The following is a 26,783-nucleotide window of genomic DNA, read 5'->3' as shown; positions in this document are numbered from 1 at the left end:
TTTCCAAAGTGGTTGCACAAGTTTGCATTCCCACCAGCAATGGATGAGGGTACCCATTTCTCCACAACCTCTCCAGCAGAGGCTATCATTGGTGTTTTTGATCATTCTTGTAGTAGTTTGGAAGATAATAAGGCTGAGAGCAGAATGGACTGTGGAGGCCCCACTCAAAGGGTTTCAGAAGGAAGCAATATTAGCAAATAGACTAGAAACTTCCCTGTAAAGCTCTGGCAACAGAATATGCCTATTTTTGCTAGTGTCTGAAGAATCTTCTTGAAGCTAAATTGAAAAGTGTAGTACTCATTAATATGATGAAGGAGATTAAAATGCAGTCTAATATTGATTCTTCAATATGGCCATTAGTAATTATTTTTGACATGTCTACAATAAAAAAGTAACTTGTGGGACAAAAAATTACACAAAATGTACATTTTGAGGAGAAAATTGGTATCAGAAAATTTAATGTTAGAGCCAAGGCTGTGATAAGATGGAGAGATCAAAGTAAATCCTGGTCTTCAATGGAAGAAAGGGAGGACTGCTCGCAGGGAAACACCCACCAAGCTAGACTTCTAACTCGTAAAAAGGAAAGGCCTGAGGAATTACCTCCTCCTGAAAAGTAGCAACAAATCAAAATGGATATGAACATGCTTCAAGGTTGCTAAGGTTCACCTGAAGTTGGCAGTCACCAAGGTTGTTATGGCTTTAGAGTCATAAATGGTACATGAATAAAGGACTTCTGAAATCTCCCACGTGGGTATCAGGTGAGTCCCTGAAAAGAGACCCTGAGAAGCCTTTACATAAAGCTATGAGAGGTACTAGAGATGCCAAAGCCATGAACATCTCCAAACATAGCTGTGTACAAGAAATAGAACCATCCTTGGAGAAAGAAGAATGTTGCAGGTAAAAAACTAAGAAAGGCAGGCCATCAAAGCCTTTTCATATCAGACATGGAACTAGAGGATTTGGAGTTTGCTCTGTTGCTTGCTTATTTCCAGTGTTTTCTTATTATGTCCCATACCTTCTTTTTGGAATGCTGTGTTCTGTGTCATTTTATATTGAGATTTAGCAATTTGTTTTTTGTTGTTGTTGTTTTGTTTTTACAAGGGGTTAAAATGAGAGATTGTCTTGAGTCTCAGAAGAGAGCTTATACTTTAAACTTTAGACTTTTAAATCTTGTTGAGGTTATAAAGGAATATGGTGATCTTTGAAGTCGGATAAAATACATTTTGAATTATGATATTCCCACAAACTTATAGGAACCAGGGAGTGGAAGGTGGTGGTTTGAATGAGAATTGGTCCCATAAAAAATTTTGTTTGACTATTTGGTCTCCATATGGTGGAACTGTCATAAGCCTAAATCAAATACTTCATTTTATACTTTAGTTTCTTAGGTCTTGGTGTCATATAACAGCATCAGAAAAAACATAAAGATCTGGTATTTGTGTTATAGGTAGTCATAAGACCCAGATAGAGGTCTTGAAAACCAATAGTAGGTCTTCTGCATGGTCATTAGACTCTCCTAACTACTGAGAAATCTCTCTTGCCCTGTAACTTAGCTTTCTAAATTTTAATTTTTTTAAATAAAACCAATTCTGTAATGATCCTAGGAGCTGGGAACAGTACACAGCAAAAGCCACATATGGCCATAGCCTGGTGACACATTTCTATCTATGAAACATTTTATGAGCCAAGTGAAACTGTTTTAAAATATTTTTTATTTGGACAAAAGTGTAATTTTCTGCTTTACTTACCACCATTTTCAAAACACTTAGTATGGGACAAAGTGTTCTCCAAGGCATCAGGTCTTAAGATATCAGCATTCTGAAGTAGAGGCTTCATGTTGCTGAAACAGCTCATCAATAAAGAGGGCACTAAAAGTCAATTTTAAGCAAGTCCATACAGTGGATCAAATCATTGTCTGTAGGAAATAAGAGGCATAAGCTATGTGAATGGGTGTGGCTCAGAGACTCTAGGAAAGTGAAGAAATGATGCTGAACCTTGGAAAATGATGCTCAATAGTGCTCCAATTTTTTGTTTTTTTATGGTTTTGTTTTAATGTATTTTTAATTAGACTCTCTGAATTGAATACATGAGTTTATACGTTTATAACACAGATAGTCCTGAAATATTTATGGATTGGATGTTAGAAAATATAACAAGCTGCTTTAATAATACTAATTTAATATGAAAAAATGTTATTTATAAATTGTAAAATAGAAAGCACAGAAGTACTGTTCAGTCTAACTGAACTTTCTTCATAATAAAAATAACAATAATACTCCTGATACAATTAATATAAGAAAACTGTGACATAATTAAACCTCAAGAAAAAATTATGCATTAGATAAATCCATCCCTTCCAGACAAAAGAGGTTTTCAGTACTGGGGTAACAGAACTCTTCTGGATAAAATGTAAAATCATATATGTATGGTTGTTTACATATATGTATACTTTAATACCATAATATTTAAACATAATTGGTGATGAAATATCCTCCAGCTCATCTTACATATATTACATAGTATATTTATATATTGCTGCAATGACTAAATACTTAAACCGAAGATAAACATTTTCAAAATACTTGCTTTGTTAACATTTTGATAAATAAAATATCTTTTATACTACACGTGCTATGCTGTAAAATACTAGGAACTCATTGGTGTCCAATTGTTTGATGTTTCTTTCCGAGCAACCAGTAAGTTGGTTATATAAGTTAACTTCTAGTTCCTTTGACTTTAGCTCTTAGAACTTCTTTAAATGGAAATAGGTTTACTTTGTATGTTATGCTCTCAATAAAATGCTTAAGTTTTGAGCCTAAGAGACATATCATGTGCAGACCTGACTTCTTTTCTAAGAATTTCTTGAGGCTAAATAGGGGATACTGAAAATGCGTTTTAAAATAGTCTGTGAAAGAAAAGAAAATCAAGAAAAGGAGAAGTAAAGCAATTCTTTATTTTTTCCAAATATATTAGACTCGATAATTTTGTTAGCATCAACAAAACTTTACCATATATCATCCAAACCAGGACATAATAGGAATCAAAGAGAGGGATACTAATAATTACACAAGTACAACAAGTATAAACTGCAATTTTTCCTGGGCAGACTGGATCCTGTAATCAACCTAGAAATTGGGATTAAACTGCAAGTACATGCAGAAATCATACTGTTCCCACACGTATGTGGAAAAGGTCAAAGTGTACTATTCTCTTGAATTGCTTTATTATGGCCACACTGGCTCTTTCTTGTCATTAAGTCCCAATGTTAATGTTACCTCCCTCTGTGTCACCTTCTGAGCTCTCATCAACCCACAGCTGTTTCTGATTCTGCCCTATTTTTATCTTCATAATTGAAATGTTGACTACTGGATACTGTCTCTCTCTTTCTCCTCCACACTTTCTTCCTAATATAGTGTACATATCTAAATCCCCAGGAACTAAACTATAAAAAAGAAAAAAAATACAATGCCTAGGACAAAGAAGGCATGCAACAATTTTTGTTAAATGAATAAATCCAGAGAGTTTGTTTTTGGTTCTTCTTTACAATACCAAAAACAAATTAAAATGACTCTCCAAAGAATATTATGGCTCTGTATAGTTTTAAGGTGTTGGACTAAATGATCTATGCAGCTTCCTCCACTGCTAAATATTCCATACCCACTGGTCCCCCCTTTTTTTTCCTGCTAATATTTTATCATCTTCATCTGGCAAATAAGAACATTTAGTGATCAAGGGGTAGGGCAACTGCCTATTCACAGTGGATGGATGCTATAGTTGATCATTTTTCCAGTAATCATTCCCTGGTATGTGTTTGCACCTACAGAATTTGGTTGATACAGAGGTAGCCAGAAGATATCGTGGATGATATACTGTTGATGTAATAATTTGCCTCTAATAAAATGATCGCAAGATCACTAAACCATAAATACTGTGTGCTCAAACCATCCATCTGCGATTTACATATTAATGAGAAGTGAGCTAATTCTGAGCCAATTTCACTTGCAAACTCCAAAGAAATTATATAGGAAAACCTATGCGAATATACCAAGAAGTCATTCAGCATTTTTTTAAAAAACTCCTCACCCTAAAACCTGTGTTGAAAATGTACTACTGATCAAGTTTGATTCCAGCCAGATGTTGGGGGTTGAAATAGAGTACTACTAAACTTATTTTGGAGGCCAGGGATCCAAGGCATCAAAAAAAAAAATTGTTCAACACCAAAACAAAACCAGAAAATCCTGAGTATACTAACATTTTTAATTCTTGTGATTTTAATCTCTCTCAGGTCTGTGCTAAATTATGACTGACAGGTCTGGGATAAGGAACCCCCAGATAAGGAACAAACCCATCCTTTCATGACAAATGGCATAAAAAATAGAAGAGCATAAAAGTCTCTATTAGACATAGACATTTTAGCATGAGTGCTTCGTCTGTTTCATTGTTTCTTTTTTTTTATGGATGACAAAAGTTCCAGAAAAAGAAGAAAACATTTGCAATCAGCTCATTTGAAAGAGGAATCATTACCCTGTAAATATCACACAAATTCTAACACATTCAAATATAACCTGGCTAATGATTATTTCAATGATTCAGCATTTGTTCAGAGCTCATATTTTTATTAGATTGTGTAAAAATCCAACTTAGAGATATTAGTTATTCTAGGAAAAGACTAATTGATGAATTGATGAACTTATTCACCTGACCCCAGTTCTAGTGACTTCTAAAAATCATAAGAAAAGTTCAATGGTATGTACCAGGTATCGGCACACTCTAAAATTTACAAATTAAATACATAATTATGATGTCTGTCAGTGGTGCCATGAACACCACAAGCTTCTGAAAATCTTTCATGATAAAGTACAATTGAAAGATTCCATGACCTTAACAGCAGAAAACATTAAATCAGATTTTAAAGAACAAATAATTTAAGGCTAAAATATTTGGTATTCATAATCAATGCCAGCAGCCTTCCTATTCTAATAAAGTAAACATGCACAAGAAATACAAATTTGAACAAAACATCACAATTTTTATTAGATATATATGTTTGTATGGGTATGTTATCTGTTTGTGTGTGTGTGTTCATATGTGTGTATGTATACATGTATATAATTTTAGTGCCCTGAAAGCTAACCACTCATGTTTGGCTTAATACATATATTAGAAATTATGGGGAGAATATCTCCACTTCAAATATATATTTATATATATTTTCAGAATATTCAATATAAATATGCCATATATAAATCATGCCATAAAACTAAATGCAAAATTTGCACATTATTGCATGCTTGATGTGATAATACATGCCCACTAATAACTTCCTTATGATGACCTCCCTTCCTAATTCATGTTCTGCAAAGTAACAACACTGGAATGAAGAGTTCTCAAATATACTTGCTAGACTGGGATAGACCTCTCTGATTTCCTAGGGAGGATTATTTTGTAAGCCAAATATTGGACTAATACTAAATCAAAACATTAAATAATTCCTAAAGAGGTGTTTGCTATGTAAAACGGTCAGAGTTCATTTTTCTTAGTTTGGCTGGAAGATTCCCTTCCATTCTGGCAGGTCCTCCAGCCATCTTTTGAAGCTTTGGTGGCAAATCTGCCACAGACTGACTCATGGGATCAGATAACATCTTGGTGGTTTTAGATACCAGTTTTTCTTCAGAATTGCCAGGAACTGAACTTATTCGTTGGAGTTTCATGGGCAAATCACCCAAACTATAGGCTTTTTCTGAAGTTGTAGAACTCATCCTCAGGAGTTTTTTGGGAAAGTCTTCTCTCCCAGTAATTTTCTGCAGCTTTGTTGGAAGTTTTGTGCTAATGTCATCTAGTCCGTCTAAGCACTCCACAGAATTATGTCTTTCTTTGCTATTGGTTATGGCTGGTGCTATTAAAGGGGAGGACATGAGAAGCATTTCCTCCTGCTCTTTCACACTGTACGGAGGGGTGGGGACTTCAAATGTTGCATGAAACTGGGAGTAATCAACTTTAAAGAACCCTTCTTCTAAAGAAATTACAGGAAAAAAACGATGACCCCAAAGAACTTCATCCTCAGTGTATGATGTCCGAGCTTGACAAGTCATCCCTGCAAGCAGAAAGAAATCTTTTAATGGACTATGCAAAGTAGAGGCAGAAGAAAAAGCAAGAATCCGTCTGTTCAGAGATTCATATAAGTAGAACCCATGGTATAAAACATAGAAATTTTACTCTATGTTAAAGCTGTACTGCATATACTCCCACAGAAATACAAAAGGTGTTGGAAATGCTCAGATTACATGATTCACGGTTCGTTATCCTCAAACCAAGTTTAAAACCATAGAATAATGCTAGAATGCTTATGTATAGGACAAAACTGAAGGGGAAATGGTATAACCAGATCCATCATTTAATAAGCAATGTGATATGTCAAATATATCTTGCTTTGAATGCAAACTGTACCAGAATGTTAAAAAGAAAGAAGTTAGAAACTCTAAATCATTTCCTGTAGTGTAAAGTTGAACACACCGAGAATTTCATGCTGATAGCAAGAAATAAAAGTCACATAAAAACAACAAATCATGCAGTTAATACGTGTAGTTGACTCTTATAAATAAGAATTTTATTTTCCTTGTCAGTTAGTGAGAACAAGCAAGAGGAGGTAGGAACACCAAAAATATCTCCCTAAAAATACTGATTAAATTAACAAAACCAGAAATTTCTATACTGGTCAAAGGCAAGTCATTGTGGTAGTTCTACCTTTTTTGATCTACAAATTCTTGATAAATTTGGTTAATATTGTAGAAATGTTGATGGTGAAATAACTTCTTTGGACCTCATAATATATCTCTTTCCATTTCTATTCTAAAAAATTCTGGAAGTCATTCTGGATATAAGATTTAAAAATCATGCCACATATATCATGTTGCTTGAATATAATGTATTGCAAGGTACTTTGACATAACCAATTTTGTTTTCTTCAATATAATTCATTTACATTAAGTTATTATCTAATCAATCAACCTCTGAATATTTATTTGCCTTTGGAAAAATGAAGTCAAAAGTTAAAATCACACATCAGATCTCAGCTTTATATGAATCACAGTATGATTTTCTGTGAATAGTAAAATGATTGCTTCCCTTCACTTTCCTTATCAAACTTCTCCAATTGGCTATTACAATATAAAAGCATAGAACTAGTAATTCTCTCTTCAGGATTAAGAAGTATCTAATGAACGATGCCCATCTTCCTTCTTTCAATTATTCACATCACACAGGTGATTTCTGTTGTTTTAAAACACAGCATAGGATGAATAAAGGAGTTCTGTGCCCTTCTGCTACCTGAAAATTAATCACACACAGTACTTAAAGAAAATTAGGATTAAAGTCTGTCATTTCAATTGTCACGCTGAAGAAAAGTTAAACCCTTCACTGAATCCCTCTGTACTCTCGCCAAATGAACATTATCAGTCATATATCACAAGGTGCTTCGTAGTCATCATTACATCATCATAAGCCATCTTTAAGAAGGAATTGAAACCTTCTCATGCAGAAAATAAATGTCCATGTCATGATAGGCACTGTGCTAGGTGCCCTGGTTCTGCTTCCTTATCCTCTGTACAGTCCTGTTAAGCAGATGTACTCTGTCAAATAGAAAGATAAGTAACCCCGGGCTCAGAGGCACTTTGAGCTACAGGGAACCTGATTTAATAAGCTGCAGAGAAAAAAAAATGTCAGCATAGTTTTACTATCTCTCCTCATCCGTTCATCCTCTCATCCATCCATTCTCTCTCTCTCTCTCTCTCTCTCTCTCTCTCTCTCTCCTCTCTCACTTCTTCTTCTCTACTTTTAATGATTCAATTAAGTGTCTATACCCAGCCATCACACTAACACTGAAATGATACATGCATGCCTATAGTGACAAAATAGCCCCTTATATATTCATATAAGAAAGCAATCCAATCAGTTCAAAAAGTTACTTCTGGATTTTACACACACTAGCACATCATTTTGTAATCTAAACATATTTATGATCCACTACTCAATACTTTTATGAAAATGTTGGATTGCTCTTTCATCATAAAAGATAAAAAGTACTCTCCTGATTTATTTGAGAAATTTGAAGATAAACTACCCAGAAAAATATTCTAATTACTAATAATACAGCTAATGATATTAGCTTGCCCTTTAATTCTCTTCTGAAAGGAAACCACTTTGTATGAAGTTACAAAATCTCTCTTTATGGTTTCAATGGAGCTTTCTCACTCCATTTTTTGCCACATTCAGGGTTTAGTACAACTGTGTGTCAAGGCACATTCTCAGCTTGCCAGTGTTCTGAATCTGTGACATCTTTGTCAGTTTGTAAACACCATTGTCCATTAAAAGTCTCAAAGTAATTACAGTCACGAGCTTTATGCAATGATTTCCAACAGTGAGAATAAATACTGAAACAACATCTGATGACCACCATTACTTAGAATATCTTTATTGTTTGGTTGCTTATTTGTCTTTGTTGAGGGCGTGCTGATAAAATAGTCACCACTGTGGTTTAAATGAGGACTTGAAATATCAAAGCCTTGCCATTTTCACCTCAAAAGCTCCCAGACCTGTTATTATACTGATTAACCTGAATTAGGTTGAATACATGACCTTAGTCTAGGGTAAATAAAGGATTGTCTATAGGAAACATCAACGAGGTCATCTGCATTTTACCATTCTAAATTTATAATGCTGCAAGAATAAAACACATACAACAATAACATATACCCTTTTTAATCTGTGAGCCAATGCATGAAATAAATCTTTTTTTTTTTTCACAAAATGTTTTTCAGCCAAAGATGCAGAAGTCCCAGCTATTTCCAGCAGCAGCATCTGCTGCTTCGCCAGTTTCCACAGGGATGAGTGCGTGTTGATTTTCACCACATTTGTTCCAGTCTGGAATATGGTTAAAACATGCAAACAGTCATCTCGCCATCTGAGAGGTGCCATCAAATAGTGCCCTTTGAATGATGGCGTTCACCTGAAAACACTTTTAATGCAGCTGATATCTTCGTTCGTGAATGTAAGCATGGGTTATTTTTAAATAGTTTTAACTGGAAAAAGTAGTGAAAAGATTGAGCATTCTAGAAGAAAGGATGCTATCATGCATACATATTCTTAGAAAACATAATTATATCAAATTTAAAGCTTCTCAATTAGAGTTTGCATTTTTATGGACATCAGTTTAGGATAGATTTTTAAAAGCAGTAGTTTGTTTTATTTAAAAAAATACTTTATAAATAATACTAATCTAAATTTCCACTTCCTCCCCTACTCCCATTCCCCCCCGCTCCCCCCAAAATTTTCCCTCCACCCTCCTCCAGTCCTAAGAGAGGGCAAGGTACCTTGAACTGTGGGGAGTTCTAGTCCCAGTGGAAGAGAGAATGCTTGAACTGGCCTTGACCCATAGTCACACTGATGAATTTCTTGAATATCACCATAGAACCTTGGTCCAGCAATGGATGGAGACAGAGACAGAGACCCATATCGGAGCACTGGACTGAGCTCTCAGGGTTCAGTTGAAGAGCAGAAGGAGGGAGAATGTGACTAAGGAAGTCAGGACCATGAGGGGTTAGTTCACCCACTGAAACAATATGCCTGAGCTAATGGGAGCTCACCAACTCCAGCTGGATTGGGAATGAACGAGTGTGGGATCCAACTGGATCCTCTGAATGTGGTTGATAATTGGGGCAGACTGAGGGGCCAATGAAAAGCAGTAGTTTCTTAATTAGATCCTGGCTCATTGTCTAAGGTAAAAAATAGGAGTCTTAGGTATTTTTGTTATCCAATGTATAAAACTTTTTCATCATTGTGCGTATTTCAATTTCAAATTAGTAAGATTCTAAGGTGAGACTACATTTTAAAACTGTGATGTGTGTGGATTTGGATGTTCGATATGTGTTCTTACAGCCAATGAAAGAATGGAAAAACAGAAAAAGAAAAACTAATGTCGGTTTTCTTTGTGTCATTAATAAGAAGTTATGATAGATATATTTATTCACTTACTGAAAGCCTTTTTAATGAAAATCTAGTGTTCACACTGAGTCTCTCAGTTCATGAGACACGTGTAGAAACAAAATGTTGAGAAAATCTAAACAGTGGGAATATGAGTAACTTAACTTAATAATAGTGTTTAAGACAAAAATGACAAAACAAAATAAAGAGTCAAAAATGAATAAAAACAAAGAAACTAACTAACTAAAAACATGGAATTAATTTTATGGGTTAAGTACTCCTGGATATGGGACGTGCCTTAGAGTGTGGTTGCCATACCTAGTGACACCCCCTTGAAGAAAACTGATTTCCCCTTTGCCACAGGTAGCAATTTCAAATAATTTCTTGTGTAGTATGACCCCATGGTGTCCATGTTTGATGTTTGTTTGTTCACTGAACTTCTGAGAGATAAAGAGAGAGAAGGGAATGGCTGGGGATGAGGGGCAGAATGTAAGAACCGGAGTTTAGTGGGTAGGAAAGTGTGGGGATCTGGAAGGAGTTTGAAGAGGGGGAAAATGCAATATTTACTGGATGAGAAAATTTAAATTAAAATGTTTTAAAATATTTTAATTCTTTGTAAGTTGACAAAAATTGATTGCTAATACCCAACAGCTTTGAACATTAATTTTCTGTATTTCCAATCTATCAAACTTTTCACTTCCATTCTGACAGTATCACGAATTTTCAGGTGCACAGATAAAAATGATCGTGATGGAGGAGGAGAAGCAACCGCTCAGTCACTGTACACTTCAGCCTCTATGTCAAGTCACGAGAGGAGTTGTGGTTTGTAGTTCATAAAGTTCAGAGTAGCATACAGGGCTTTAGGAAACTTTTATAGTCAGTTAGTTGTACAAATTGCAACCTCTCCGTTTTAGCTTCTTAAACCTGTTTCCTTTTTTACTATGGGGCCAATCCTCCAGACACCTTGAGATACTTGAGATACTGTTGCTTCTTTCCTGGATTCCTTAAGTAAAACTAAGTCATAGTAAAATCACATAACCATAACGGAGCTGGGGCTGAACCTAGAAAGCCATGTTTTTAATCTCTACATTATTATACTGACTGTCTATCAAGCTGCACCGTGCCATCAAAAGAAGGAATAAAAGGGAGAATTAGAGCATCAGAAATGTAGGCAATGATAATTCTAATTTTAATGCTAATTACTGTGGATGGAGTATTAATTCTGTAAGTTAGTGATCAGGGATATCCAGTTTGGTATGACAAGGACAACATTTCTATGGAGGTGAACACCAAAGGACCCTTAAACAGATTCGGGAAGTGACAACTCTCACCCCAACCCAGTGGTCACTTCCCAGTACTAGTACCTAGAATGTATAAGTTTTGAAAGGTACCTAAAATTGTTTTGTTGACTCTCATTTTCTCTAATCTTTAAAAACTAAAATATTACTGGTTCTTATACCTTGGAGTTATCAGGACAATCTCATGAAATATTGCTTGTAATTTTAAAATATTTACAAAAATATTAGATATTTGTTTACTAAAGCCATTAGTTTTATGACATATGGAAAAAAAGAAATAACAGTACATCATTAACAATTAAAACATACAGAATTATCATTTAGCCACAGTAAAAGTTCTTAGTTCATTTTGCTCTGGGTATTGTTTAAAGTGATCATTATTTTTGGTAAGATAAGACTGAAAATATTAATCACATAGTGCATAGTTAGCATTGTGCTATGTAGCGTAACATTTGTCTACTCTATCGCAGTGGCACTCTGAAGTGAATTTTACTAAGTCCATATTTCAGGAGAAGTACTAGATTTTAGCACATACCAGAAGCAAAAAATCATTGCAGAACTAAGTCTAGAGGCTCAACTTGGTCTCAAACCACATATCAATGACTAATTGTCTCATGGACTCTTTGGTCAAAGAGCTGAAATCGGATCACAATTAACTCTATCATACAGCTGCAAATGTGTATGTGTGAGTGGTGGAGAGCAGAGAGGAGCTTATTGATATGTCATTTCACTGTTCATCCTTCTGTGTCAAAATACAAAAACAAACAAGCGAATAAACACTCTTATCTACAGCCACAATGCTATACACATAGATTTTGTAGGATAAATGCAGCTGACACTCCAGGATCCAAGAAGCAGATCATAGCAGCCCTAGAGGCCAATGGATGAATAATGGATTTTCTGGCCAGACCCATGTAAAATCAAACAGTGTAACTTAGTTGAATCATTAATTAATGTATAATTTGGGTGAAGATAAAGTTAATAAACCTTTGGAATCTTCATTTTTATTATTTGTTAAATTGAAGCTTTCCTCAAAATGTTGCTGTGATAGATTAAGCAAATTAAGAAATATATGTAAAGTGCTTAGATTAATATCCAGTGATCATTTTATTCAAGAAGTGTCTTCAAATGAAGGCTATATAAATGCAAGTTCATTTTCTTTTTTTTCTTTTTTTTTTTTGCAGGCATTGAAATGGTCTTTATTTCCTAAATAACACAGTGTAACAAACTGTATAACATTTATATAGGATTGGAAATTATAAGTGATCTAAAGATAGATGAAGTATACTAGAGGATGTATCTAGGTTACATTTAATAGAGACTTCTTTTATATATCTTACTCCGAATCTATGGTTTTGGTATCTTCAGGGCTCCAGCAGCCAATTGCCTATAGGTGCCAAGGGTTGATTGTCCTGCTGGGCAAAGCTTGAAATTTTAACCAAAAACATTATTTTTATTTCTCAAGTTCTTGTTTATTTTTTCTTTAAATTGTATTATTATTATAACTGTATAAGCTAGAAGCTGATACAGCACATGTTTTACATCTCAAATAACTTCCCTGGCTACCCTGCATATTTCTTTTAAGGTTATTTGTTGGCAGAGGCTGCTCGTTCATTTCCTGACTGCCCAGACTTGCGAAATAATTACACAGAAATTTCTATTAATTGCAGTACTGTTTCACCAATAGCTCTAGGGTATTTCTAGCTCGCTCTTACATCTTGAATCAACCCATATCCATTCATCTGTGCATCACCACGAGGTCATGGCCTACTGGCAAAGTTCCAACGTCTGTCTCCTCCAGTAGCAGCTACATGGCATCTCTGACTCTATCTATTTTCTCCCAGTATTCAGTTTAGTTTTCCCTCACCTAGCTCTATTCTGCCCTGTTGAAGACCAAAGCAGCTTCTTTATTAACCAATGAAAATAAAGCATATTCACAGCACACAGATGGGAATCCGACATCAGTTATAAAATAAAATCTTTTGCTGGTTCTTCCAAAAATACTTACAGAATTTCCCCATCCCCACTAGACAATAACTGTTGGGATTACTCAGCACTCTTTTCATGTTCTCTATCCCACTGCTCAAAGCTGAACCCAAATTTAAGCTCTAAACTTTCCATAAATGATCATAATACTTAAACTCTTATATAAACCAAAAAGACACCATGTTCTTCAGTGCTCAATAATGCCAAGGTAATTGGCATCAGGCTCCACTGGGATACATGCTGCCAAGTCATCAAGTATACATAAATTGTTCCCGGAAAGCTCGGTGTTCAAATAGATGGAATTCCGTTAAAGCCCAACATAGTTTGCCAACTGTTAGAGAGGGATCGCGGCATGCATTCAACTCTATACTGTGATCTTGGTTTCTAGCCATAAATAAGGGTCACGGAGTCTACAATGGTGATCCTAAAGAAGCTAAGTAAGAAGGTTAACCAAAGGAAAAACGCATAGTTATCCTCTTGGCTATGGGAAATAGACAAAATTGCCTGGGAGAAAATTGGGATCTTGGGGGTGGGGTGGGAGGGGGGTAAGGGGAGATGGGGAGAGATAAGGCAGAAGGGGAGGATGGGGGGAACTTGGGGAAAAAGGAGGATTGGGATAAAGGAAGGTTGGATAGGGGAACACGGAAGCACAATTCTTAGTTAAGGGAGCCACCTTAGGGTTGGCAAGAGCCTTGAACCTAGAGTGGCTCCCAGGAGCCCAAGCCGAGGTCCCCAGTTAGTTCCCTGGACAGCTGAGGATAAAGAACCTGAAATGACCCTACCCTATAGCAACACTGACGAATATCTTGCATATCATCATAGAACCTTCATCTGGGGATGGATGGCGTTAGAGACATAGACCCACACTGGAGCACTGGACTGAGCTCTCAAGGTCCCAATGAGGAGCAGAAGGAGGGAGAACATGAGCAACGAAGTCGGGACCACGAGGGGTGCACCCACCCATTGAGACAGTGGAGCTGATCTATTGGGAGCTCACCAAGGCCAGCTGGACTGTGACGGAAAAAGCATGGGATATATCTGGTCTCTCTGAACATGGCAAACAATGAGGACTGATGAGAAGCTAAGGACAATGGCACGGGGTTTTGATCCTACGTAATGTGCTGGCTTTGCGGGAGCCTAGCCAGTTTGGATGTTCACCTTCCTAAATATAGACGGAGGGGGGAGGACCTAGGACTTACTACAGGGCAGGGAACCCTGACTGCCCATTGGACTGGAGAGGGAGGGGGAGAGGAGTGGGGGGAGGGGGAGAAGGGTGGGAGGAGGGGGAGGGAAATGGGAGGCTGGGAGGAGGTGGAAACTTGTTTTTTTTCCTTTTCTCAATAAAATATATATATATATATAAATATACTGTGATCTATTATGTACAAGCAAATGGTTTCCTAATCCGTTTTCAGACGTCAGTTTGCTGCTTGCGCACAAGGGAGGTCAGAGATTTTTGTTTTTAATTAAAGCAGAAAAACCTAATTATTTTATAAGGGAATAAAACTTCATAAATGATTTAGCAACAGATTTGTAAGGTACACTTTAGATTTCGAAGATCTCAAGAAAAAGAAAAACAGATTTTTAAGAATGACCAACAGGATAAGTGTTGAAGTTCCAGAAGAGAATTTAAGTGTGGATGTGATGCGGAGGTTTGTTAAAAAGTATGAGGTGTACAGGTAGTCTATGCTGAATACTCTGGAGGAGAGGGTGATGCTAAAATCAAGGAACAGAAGTGTATATTACAAATCAGAGACTGTGTAAGACAAATAACATGTTATTTAAAAAACATTAACCTTGGCTGCTATAAAATGTGGGTAGTAGTCAGGCTAATATCATCTAATCCTCAAACTCTTTGCAATAAATATATATATATATGATCAACTTACGGGTCTGCCATTATAGGCACTAAAAAATAAAGGATGGGTAATTGGAGGCAATTATTCATCGCTCTGCTATTGTGGTCACCTCTAAATTAAAGGTCAATTTCAACATAATTAATATATTTTCTAATAATCACCTAATTTTTCAGGATCAACTCAAAGCAGTTGAAATCACTTGTATTCTTGTTATTCATTGGCAATCTGAGTTAAACTATGCTGCCCACATTGCTGTGGGGTCTGACAAGCACACACACCACACTTATTAACAACCAATTAACACACTTATTAACAGCCCCACTATGCACCTGCCTCTCCTTGAAGAAGTATAGCTTAACTATAGCAGAACTACTTCTCGCTACAGTTAATTTCTGGGGGACACTTTGCAAGACACCACCTCCAGCCTGCTAGTCTTCCTTCCCAGGGAAGCTTTGGAAAATGACAAATTTACTTTCATCTGATTATTATTCCATAAATCCCATAGTGGAAATCCTCTCTTCTCAGCCTACCTATTTTAGATTTTCTCCTTGTACTACTTAATAAAACATGCTTGCTTGCATGGTCAATTATAGAATCATAACAAATCAAGGGTTGCCACTGTTCTTTCACTAACAAAACAAGATTGAGTTTCCAAAATATTTTCATTGTGTAGCAACAGCATAATCAAGTTACTGCAGGAGAATGCCCTAGAAGACTTATAGAAGAAAAGATCTACTTAAAAATAGTTATATATATATATATATATATATATATATATACACATATATATATATATATATATATATATATATATAAAGAAAGGTTGTTTTTTAGTTGATATTAGCAAAAAAATTATTTGGTAAAGTATGTTTCTAGTCAAAAATTAGCTGAAGGACTTTTAAAATATCTCCTGAAGCAAAAATACAGATCACATTTTCCTAAATATTTCATATAAATTAATACAATTAAATGTTGAATTAATCTTTGTCACCAAACCTATCCCCAAAGCGGTATCATGCCTAACAATATCATACAGACTAAGAAACAAAATGTTTCTAGCATATCTTTCAGATTCTCTGAAATATTGTTATAAGATAAAGACCTTAACAAAAATTTTCACTTAATAAAAAACTATGGGAGGTATATCAGAAGCAGTTATATGTATAGGATTATGCAATTCCTCAGTGCTTATAAAACTTATTTATTTCCTCACATGAATTATGACAATAGAACACATACACTGAGTAACCAATTCTAACTGGACAGAAACTATTGTTTTCTATTCATACATGCTACTTCAAAATGCTTGACAAAATCCCTTTGTCAACATTTCCTCATATCCAAAACATAAATCAAATGCATTTAACACTACCACATCATTGCTAGTTTTGATATTCTAGCTTTGTAGCCTTTATAGATCTTAAATTGCGCCTCTTGCACATACCTGCGTATGTACCAGCATACCTCATAGGGAATCATAAACAGCTTGAAAACATAAATAATAACCTCCCTCCATTTATTGAGCATCTACTTTTTGCTAAGCATTCTTCTGGTACTTGTTTACATGTGCTGCCAAAGTGTGATATAAACTCAACTCTGTCCACGTTCATTTGTCCACTTTACACTTACTAATAAATAGCAGTGTTAGAAATAGTACTTATTGACAACGTGAACAAGTGGTATATACCAGTGTGGAGAAATAACGGATGTAAAAGCATACTAGTTGCATTTAAATGGAAGGGACAGCTTGAATTTGGTAACGTCCTGTAGCAACAGACGCATTTCAGATATCACAAGGATTCCTAGGACTACTTTCTTGACTCAACAAACAAAGGTACCTGCAACCAAGCCTGACCACCTGAGTTCCAGCCCTGAGACACACATAGTGGGAGAACTGACTCCTGCAGGCTTCCTCTGACTTCAATAGCTATGCTATGTCATGTGTATACTCATATGCGCTCTCTCTCTCTCTCTCTCTCTCTCTCTCTCTCTCTCTCTCTCTCACACACACACACACACACACACAAATAAACATACAATCAAATTGTAAGGAAAGAAGGAAGGAAGGAAGCAAGCAAGCAAGAAAGAAGCCTTCCTAAAGGTGACCTCAGCTATGTTATAATTTTATCAGGGTTGTACAGGAACTCAGATCCTCATTCCTAAGAAGGAAGGGAGGAAAGGAAAAGGGAAAGTACAGGAAGGAGGAAGAAATGAAAGTAAAAGTGTTATGGTGAGCTTAACTCTTTCAGTATTTTCTATCTACTTATCAACAGCCTATTTTAATACTACTAAAAGTCACTAACAAAACTGCAGGGGACAATTATTGATGGATCAACCATTGTGATATTTCAATCTATATTAATTTCTACACATTGAAAATAAAATAATTTGTTGTTCATGTGAACTCAAAACTTGACCCATAATCATATGTTAAAAACTTAATATATTGGTTAGTGAAACAATTAAACAAAATATAATAATAGGTTGTGTGTTATCATTATAAACACGATAAATGCCGGGTGGTGGTGGCACTCACCTTTAATCCCAGCACTCAAGAGGCAGAGGCAGGTAGATCTCTTTGACTTCAACGACAGCCTGGTCTACAAGAGCTAGTTCCAGGACAGCTAGTACTGTAGGACTGTTACACAGAGAAGCTCCGTTTCAAAAAAGCAATAATAATAATAATAATAATAATAATAATAATAATAATAATAATAAAAAACAACTTGATAATTAATATGTCACATTAGATGACAACATATATTCCTTATATAAATATGAAGTTATATGCAAGTAGATATAAAGATGGTTATTAGATGGAGTAAACTTTCATGGAATTAGCTAGCAAATCATATTATAATTAAACCAATATGACATTTTGCACACTCTTCAACATTTGTTGCTCACAGAATCTATTTGTTTGGTAAAATTCCTTTCCCTCATATCACTAAATTGGTCACCTCATACAATACAGCACAACTATTTCCACCTGACAATTTAAAACTTGTTTTCTCCTAGCTCGTGACACTTCTTTTTATAGAGACTGCCACATCTTTTACAGTCAGCGACTGTAGTTACTTTTTAACATCTCCTTTGGCAGAAATTCAACTACACTTTGTTTGCTTGAAGGCTCAGAACAGAGCTGAATAAACATTTGCAGTTCAGCAGTTGTTCTGGTTCTACGCTTTGCAGGAAAAGGTCAGGGGATTTTTATTCTAATTTTGCTGTTATACTATTTATAGAGGCCAAGTGAAAAATAAATTCTCTATAATTTTAAGAGAACAGTTTCTGGGTGATTGTTTTTCCTCTATGTGTGAAAATGACACATCACAGTAACAATCACAAATATATATTCTTATAACATGTATTTTAAGGTAAAGTGAATCATAAATTGTAGCATGTATGTACAAGTCTTATAAATGAATTTAATATTTGGCAATACAGGGTTTAGAAACTAAAGATTATTTTTATAAAGCAAAAATACAGGAATGCTAAGAAAAATAGTATATGAAAATTGAGACACAACAATTAAAGTTGGCATTATCAGAAAGAAAATGATAACAAAACTCTCTAAGTCTGTACTAAAATGTAGCAAACTCCAAAAGTAACTTAGATTTTTCTCCCAAGAGCTCAAGTGAAAAATGGTCTGTCGTAAGCTTTCCAGTCACATAAAGATTGTCTCTAGAGGCAAAAATATTCCAATGGCCTCCTAACATTTGGAGAAACTTTACCATATGCATCTTTGAGAAAGGTTTTGTCAGTATCATTTACCTCACAAAATGAGATTAAGATATTTAATATATTAAAATCCTTAATAGTCATGTCTAGTTAATATTTCAAAACAATACTTGATTATATAACTGTTAGAGATCTGGATGGTTGATGAGTTGATCAGTCCAGAGTGTTTCATATCAAGTGCTTTGGCCTGATACCAGCTTAGGACTCATTATATAGAAACAATAATTTCTAAGAAAGGATGGCCTTTGTCGCACTTATGAACATACTGCTTTTTTCTAATTTTTTTCATCATTCAGACTTGGAAACTACATTTTCATAAAGTCTGTATATAGAAGATCATTTTTTCTTAATTTAGTTTCTTAATTATTGTTTAATTTGGCGTACATTGACATTATTGTTACCTTCTGAATTTCCTGAGTTCCTTAAAAGAGTGAAAAAATTAAATCAAACATCCAAAACTTCATTTAAACATTATTATTTTTGCATAGAGTGTAGAAATGATGTTTTGTATAATTTTCTAACAACAATACAACAAAAAAGTAGGAAGGATATGAGTAATTGTCTTATTTTAGCCTCTAATGAAATGTTCATGTATTTCACAACTTCTATTTTCATAATTGACAATAATATTTTAATAGTATATTAAATAAATAAAACCAGGTAATAATAAAATATATGAACACACTAAATTCTATTATCTATTAATCCTACGTTTTCAGAGAAAAATGTGATAACATACAAAGCAGAGCAGCATTGTTTTCCGTGAAGCAAAATAATAAATGAAACTAAAAGAACCTTTCAAATTCCAGTAAAATTTATGCACAGTAGAGGCTAGTGTGCATTAGAACTGATAATTCCAGTAATGAAAGCTCAGATTTACTTCTTAGTAGAAGTTATTTGGAAAAAACAAAGTCCCAATAAAGGCAGCATGCTAAACGTGAAGGAAATCTCACAACGAGAATAGCTCAATGCAAAAATATCACTGATATGAAGGCTAATTATACAAATAAAAACGTTCCATGACACCTTACACTTTATTTTTAAAAGCAAAATATAAATACAACACTTCATCTGTTCCTGTACCTGCTCTCTGCCCAGCAGTTCTCAACCTGTGGGTCAAGACCCTTTTGGAGGTTGAATGACCCTTGCACAGGGGTAGCATATCAGATATCCTGCTTATCTTATATTTACATTATGATAAATAACAACAGCAAAATTTAAGTTATAAAGTAGCAACAGAATAATTTTATTGTTTGTGGGTCACCACAACATGAAGTACTATATTAAATGGTCACAGTATTAAAAAGATTGAGGTCAAGTGGTTGTGGCACAAGACTTTAATCCTAACACTCAGGAAGCAGAGGTAGATAGATATCTGTGAGTTCGAGGCTATACTGGTCTACAAGAGCTAGTTCCAGAACAGGACCCCAAACTACAGAGAAACCCTGTCTTGAAACCCTCCCGCCAAAAAAGAAAGAAAGGAAAAAAAGAAGATTGAAACCCCTCCCATGCCCTTCACCATGTTTTCTTTCAAATACATGAGCTATTTTTTTTTTTTACTTAATACTATCATTTATTTAAATTCATAAATATATTAATACAACTTGCTGAGTCTACCTAGTATTATTTATATGTATTTGATTTCAGGGGTGATCACTATGTAGGGGTGTCATACCTGGGAATACTAATTCTCCCTCTCTCAACAGTTTTTCTCTGTCTAGTTGTTTGCTGAGGGGTGGAGCCCTGGAAGATTTCCATCTTCCACATTAGCAAGACTATGGGTGGTGTCCTTGTTTAGGTCTTCTTTAAGCTATTACGAATGTTCTTTTTCTCTCCTTTCTAGAAGACAGAACCCAACAATATTTTTTCTAGTCCTCTGGCTCTTAAAGTTTTTCCACACCCCCTTTTGTTGTGTGCCATTATTGTATTTTTAGGTATATCTTAGCACATTGTTATGGTTCATAAATGGCATAGGAGCATGAGGTAAATATATATGGAGAGGTGTGGAAAATAATACTATGAATATTTTTAAAAGCCCTAAGGAATTGTGTTTTTATTCATCTATAATTATAATAATAAGTATAAATATTATGAATGCATACACACACAGATATATATATATATATATATATATATATATATATATATATATATATATATATATATATATATATATATATACACACACACAAAATGAAGTTATGACACTTGGTCTGACAATGCTTCCCTAGAGAGCCATAGATTACCTAACCAAACCCCAGCACCAGGGATGAGAAATCCCCTTCCAAGTTGTTGGCCGGGGAGTCCATGGAATAGAATGGATAAGTAAACTTTGTTATATCTATGCTGTGGAATACTGCTTAGTGTTCTTTTAAAGAACTGTTTAGGCACAAAAGACAAGACAGAGTCTGAATTACATATTATCAACTGAGAGAAAGAAGTCTGAGGGTGATATTTGCTGCATTATTGCAAGTAAATTAAATTCTTCATAATCAGTTTTGGAGACAATAAGAAGCTAAATTATTTACTGGGGTTAAGGTGAGGAAGAGAAGGATAGGTGGACTGTGGCTTATTTCAGCATGGTAAAACATGTCTGGATGGTATTAGAACGGTACACACATCATATTATGCACTTGTCAAAATTCAGGATAGTAAATGCAAAATGTGAACTCTGATTACAAACCATGTGAGTTGGCTCCAGGACTGTGATAGAGGAACTATTATGGGGTTAAGTGTTGATGGAAAAGAAGGCCAATCTAGCTATAGGGCGGTAGATGAGAACTCTGCAGGTCCAGAGCTTTAAAACATAAAAAGGCAAGTCACAAACCCAATAGCTAAGAAAAATTAAATGACTTTCACTAAACCTCGGAGTTTCAAACATAAGGCATGATACCTCCACTGTTTAACTAGCGTGTAGATCTGTGATCCATGTTACACACCACATTTCAGTCATCTCGTTACCTGTAAATGTGATCGAGGCACGATGATTCAAGGAGTAAAGCCACAGTAAAAGAACTATTGACCAACAAATGTGCCTCCTAGAAATTTAATTTTATAACATTTTAATTCATTAATGGGTTCCTTTGACCACTTTTAATGACTGAAACTATAACTCAAGAGATTTTACTGATATTATAGAGTACCAAAGATGTGGGAATAACCTATATTTTCAACAAGTGCTAAAATGTAAAGAGTATGTAGTTTGTGTATTCAATAAAGTGCTATTCGATCATTAAAATGGTAAAAATACTGCCATTTGTGACAACATGGATGACACGGAAATTCTTTCACTAAATCTAATACTTAGGGAACAAAATAACTTGTAAAATATATTGACATTCCACCTGTAATTAAATACTCTCAGCAGATGAGAATAGAGACTGTTAGCAGAGTGTCAGGAACATAAGGGTGAGTGTGATAGGGAATGGATTTACCAATAGGTATGAAGTATTATGGTTTCCAGTGTGACTACAAATAACTGAAAGGTTATGTAAATTTTACTAAAATTAGAAGAAAATATTTTGAGTGGTTTTACCTGAGGAAATGATAAATATCCGAAGAAAGAATAAGATCGACTCACTTAAGTGTACATTATCAGGCATATCATAGCACCACATGACTTCACTTAGTTTATAAAAGTTTTGGGATCATCTCACAAGTTAAAGAAGTCCCACAGTAAAGCCCGATGTTACTTTCTGACAATTTGCTGTTCCAATCACCATGCTTACTACATAGCAGCCTATCTAGTTACATAAGTGAATCCCCTTCATGGATCTTCTAAGAATGGCCAGTTACTCGTATATAGTCATAACTTCAATTATCCTTACTTTGACATTGTTTAGTAGATACTTTGTAGTGTACTATAAAATATTATTATGTGAGATTTAAGGAGATTCAAGTCTGGTACTCATAATACTAAGCTAGACTCTGTCAGTTTTTGTTTTTCCCCCCTCTGCTCCCACTCCTGAGACACAGTGTTTCATGAAGCAGCCTTAGCTTGACTGGAACTTACTGTAGATCAAATTGTCTTAGGCCTTGGAGATGTCTCCCCATCTCTGCCTATGTAGTGTCTGATCAAATATGTGAGCCGCTGTATCAGCCTATGTGAGATCTTAATGGAGAAATATTCCATGGCAATCAAGTAAAGATAATGTACAAGAACTATTATTTTGAAACAGGCATTTACCAAAAGTGAAAAAGGGCATTTACTTGAACTGTATCAAGTTCAACTTTGTGCTCTACCTAGCATGGGTACTCTTCATTTCATATTTCTATTTCATAAATTTTAATTCTCCTTTGCATAAGGAGACCCAACAGTTGATGTTGTTTCTATTCTCACCTTTTTTTTCCTGAATAAAAGTGTCCTTGAGGCAGACCAGGTGTGGTATGAATTCCTTGCCAATATTGTGGCATTGTGTAATAATTTCTGGTTGTGGTATTTTAAAGTATTGAAATTAGTATTATGGATGCCATCGTGGGCCTTTCTTATGTCACCCATTTGTACTGCTCATATGCATTAATGTCCCACTGCACACTGCTCTTTACCTGGTCTCATGGTCTTCTATCACAATCAAGCCATCAGAATAACTTTGGACAGTAAGAGGCAATAATTTATATTGTCCTAAAAAGTTGTCAAGATTTTCAGTCTTCTCTTTCAAGATGTAGGCAATGAATACTGGCTATTATTTTTTTTAAATCAGATTTTCTTTTTTAAAAATATTTATTTATTTATTATGTATACAATGTTCTGTTTATGTGTATGCCTGCAGGCCAGAAGAGGGCACCAGACCTCATTACAGATGGTTGTGAGCCACCATGTGGTTGCTGGGAATTGAACTCAGGACCTTTGGAAGAGCAGGCAATGCTCTTAACCGCTGAGCCATCTCTCCAGCCCCTGGCTATTATTGAAATTAACAAAATGTTAATATCTGTATTCAGGAACTAAAGTTGACTTACACAAAATATATCTGTTATAAAAGTTTTGACTTTTCTATTTCCTTTGAATACCACAAAACTTACATCAGGGAAATATTTGCTGTTGCATATAGAAGAGAAAGTGCACTTCTCGCCTGGGAATATGTCTTACTTCACACAGTAGGAATAATGAGTTGCTTTGTCAAAGGTCTCAACACAGTATGAGAGTATCTTAAGGAAATCACTTAGATTGCTGTGCAAAAAAAAATATTTGATAAAAATAGGTAGAAACGTGGACTAAAAGAAAATGGCCAAACACATGGCTGTCAGAAGAGAGGAAAATGGTATTGAGGGGACCAACTTCATAGTAACTGAGAGATGTTTGGATTTGGTGAAAAAGGCTTGCTATCAAAGTATGCTGTTAAAATGATGAAGACAGATATGTTCTCAAATGTCACTGGAGAAATTCCTAAGAGCACAAAGAAAAAAATAATAGCTGAAGTCATGCCTATATATTTCCTAAACTTTATTCTCAAAAGCTCATTGACCACTTTGTAGCAAGCTTGAAAGCTTGACAACAACCATAGTCATCCATAGCATGAAGAAAATAATCATCCCTGATCTAAATCCATGCTGTGAAACTAAGAACAATTACTGTCTGTGTATTCCGCCTAGATCAGAAAACATGTTATGATCAAAGTGTCACCTCATGCCTCCAGTTTCTATATCTGGAATCAATTTTATTAATTATAGCCTCCTTGTTTTACTCTGGATCTGCTGACAGACACTGAATGAGTCTCAGTCAGCTAATCAGCTCAGATACATTAAGTTTGAAATACATGATGTGCATCTTAATGCCCTGTTTTCCACTGCTCTCTTCGAAGTACCAATAAACTTAGGATTGTTTAGTGATGCAAAAGTACAGTGTTAATGAAAGCCGCAATAACTTTTCTATAATTGATAGGGACTGTTGAGATATAGCTGTCTTCACTGCTGCTTTTCTATGATTCTGAGCATAAAACTGAAAAAAAATCACTTTTATAAGAGCATAGATAAAAGAAAAGGTATGTTCTTTGATAAAGAATAAACTTTACTCCCTGAGTATGGGAACTACACAATTTAGAGAGAATTCAGTTGAAGGAGTCTCAAGGAACACCTGAAAAAAATTTAACTTGTTGTAGAAAAGGAAAACCAGTTAAAGAAATGACCATCACCTACAGATGCCAGCCACATTTATTTCCCCCCTTTTTGACACAATTTGGTCATAGGTGATATCAACATAGTGAGGTGAAGTGGGTAATGAGAAAAACTGTATGTCAAAAAATTATCTAGATTAATTTAATTCTCTGAACAGGTTGAGAACATTCTGAGTTACCTCCTCTTATTTTAATTAACAGTCTGATTGCTTTTAGAATATTAAAAGGAAACAGCCATCTGCCTCATTCTCTGCTGTCATTTAAAAAGAATATTTGTGTTTTATTGGGACCTTATCATAACTCTTTTAAGGTCCCATTACCTTTTTCTATAGACAAAATAGACATAGTACAATATATAAATTACAATAATCACTACGGATTTAAAGATTTCGTTTTGACTTCAAAAACTTAACATTACATAAACAATGTATAAATTTTAATACATAGCATATGTAGTAAATGATATAGTAACGTAGGTGTCTTCTATTTGTTTGAAAAATTCAACCTAAATTTTTCCCTCAATGTGTTTGCCAATGGAGATAAAACTTATTGATTTTGAGTGATTATTTGGTAATAGGCATGATGCAAGGGAGACTAAGGGGCACAAGATTGCTGACGTGAGCACAATTCAAGGGCAGAACTTGGACGGGAGGCAATAAATTCCTAACCTGGTGCCTTATATTAAACTAGAATGGCAAGCTTGGCCTGAGCGAAGAGTTTATTGCTGTTCTCATTGCCACACATACACTACGGCTCTCACCCTTGTTTGTGCAGAGTCCAGTGATTACATCAATTACTCTGATCACTCTTAAAAAGTTATTAGCAAAGATGCCGTTACTTACCCATAGCAAGCAAACTGATAATCCTAACATGTTACAAATTTCTAGTTCAACCTCCCATTTCTACAACTAAAAAATCCCAGCCTCGCTGTGGGAGCTGCTTCTGCTCCTTCAGCCAATATAGCCTTTAAGATACCAAGCCCTTTTGGGCGTGGTATGTTTTGCTTTAAAACGCAGCCGTAGCTATGAGCTAGCTCTCTTGCTTCCGGCTCTGATTCCAGGCACTCGCCCTCTTGCTTCCGGCTCTGCTTCTGACTACTAGACTCCTTTCCTGTTCATGCAGAGGGCTATTGTTTAGGACAATGATCAGTAAGTTTTTTTCCCTTTAAATAAATAACCTCTTTATTAATCATAATTCCAAACTGGTGTGGGATTGCTTTGTTACCTAACGCCTTCAAGCCCTGCCCTGCCTTAGCTTCTCCTGTATGTGGGAGGCAGACGGGACTCAGGTCACTGAGAGTTGCTATAGAAAACAAAAATACAAATGAAGGGGGTTTTCACATGAAGACTTGTATCTGTGAAAACTGCCTCAGTAGTGACTGTGTTGAAATCCTGTCTCAAAATTATTAAGGATAAACAAGAGAGTTTCAGTCATTTTCTTTTTGAGTTACGCCGTTGTCATCAGGTTGCTTACTGACTTCTGTCTTTGGCATAATTATAATATGAATGTTAAATGTATCACCCTTTTAAAATGAAGGTATATAATATTAATTAGTACAGAGCATAGAAAAATGTATTTTCTTGAGTATAAAACAAAATACATCTGACACACTCTACTTATGTGTAGTAATAGGAGCGGTGGGGCTGCGTCCCCAGCACCCCGGGCCGCCAGCTAGCTTATGCCCCGAAATAACAGCACACAAATTGTATTCATTTAAACACTGCTTGGCCCTTTAGCTCTAGCCCTTACTGTCTAATTCTGATATCCCAATCAACCCATCTCTAATAATCTGTGAGCACCGGTCTTACTGGGAA

The 26,783-nt window shown here is 35.3% G+C and overlaps 1 protein-coding gene across 1 annotated transcript in view; it reads right to left on the bottom strand.

Annotated features, from left to right (window-relative positions):
- Positions 1–2,187: 2,187 nt before the first annotated feature.
- The window catches only part of Kcnj3 (potassium voltage-gated channel subfamily J member 3), a 135,046-nt gene continuing 110,450 nt past the window's right edge, over positions 2,188–26,783 (bottom strand). Inside the window, exon 4 of the mRNA XM_026778598.1 lies at positions 2,188–6,094. Within this exon, the coding sequence (XP_026634399.1) occupies positions 5,508–6,094 (587 nt within the window). The 3' untranslated portion in view covers positions 2,188–5,507. The remainder of the gene's footprint in view (positions 6,095–26,783) is intronic.

Source organism: Microtus ochrogaster, chromosome 4, assembly GCF_000317375.1.
Source record: "Microtus ochrogaster isolate Prairie Vole_2 chromosome 4, MicOch1.0, whole genome shotgun sequence".
Lineage (NCBI taxonomy): Eukaryota > Metazoa > Chordata > Mammalia > Rodentia > Cricetidae > Microtus > Microtus ochrogaster.
The sequence above is the reverse complement of the archived record's forward strand: the minus strand, read 5'-3'. Positions and strand labels throughout refer to the sequence as shown.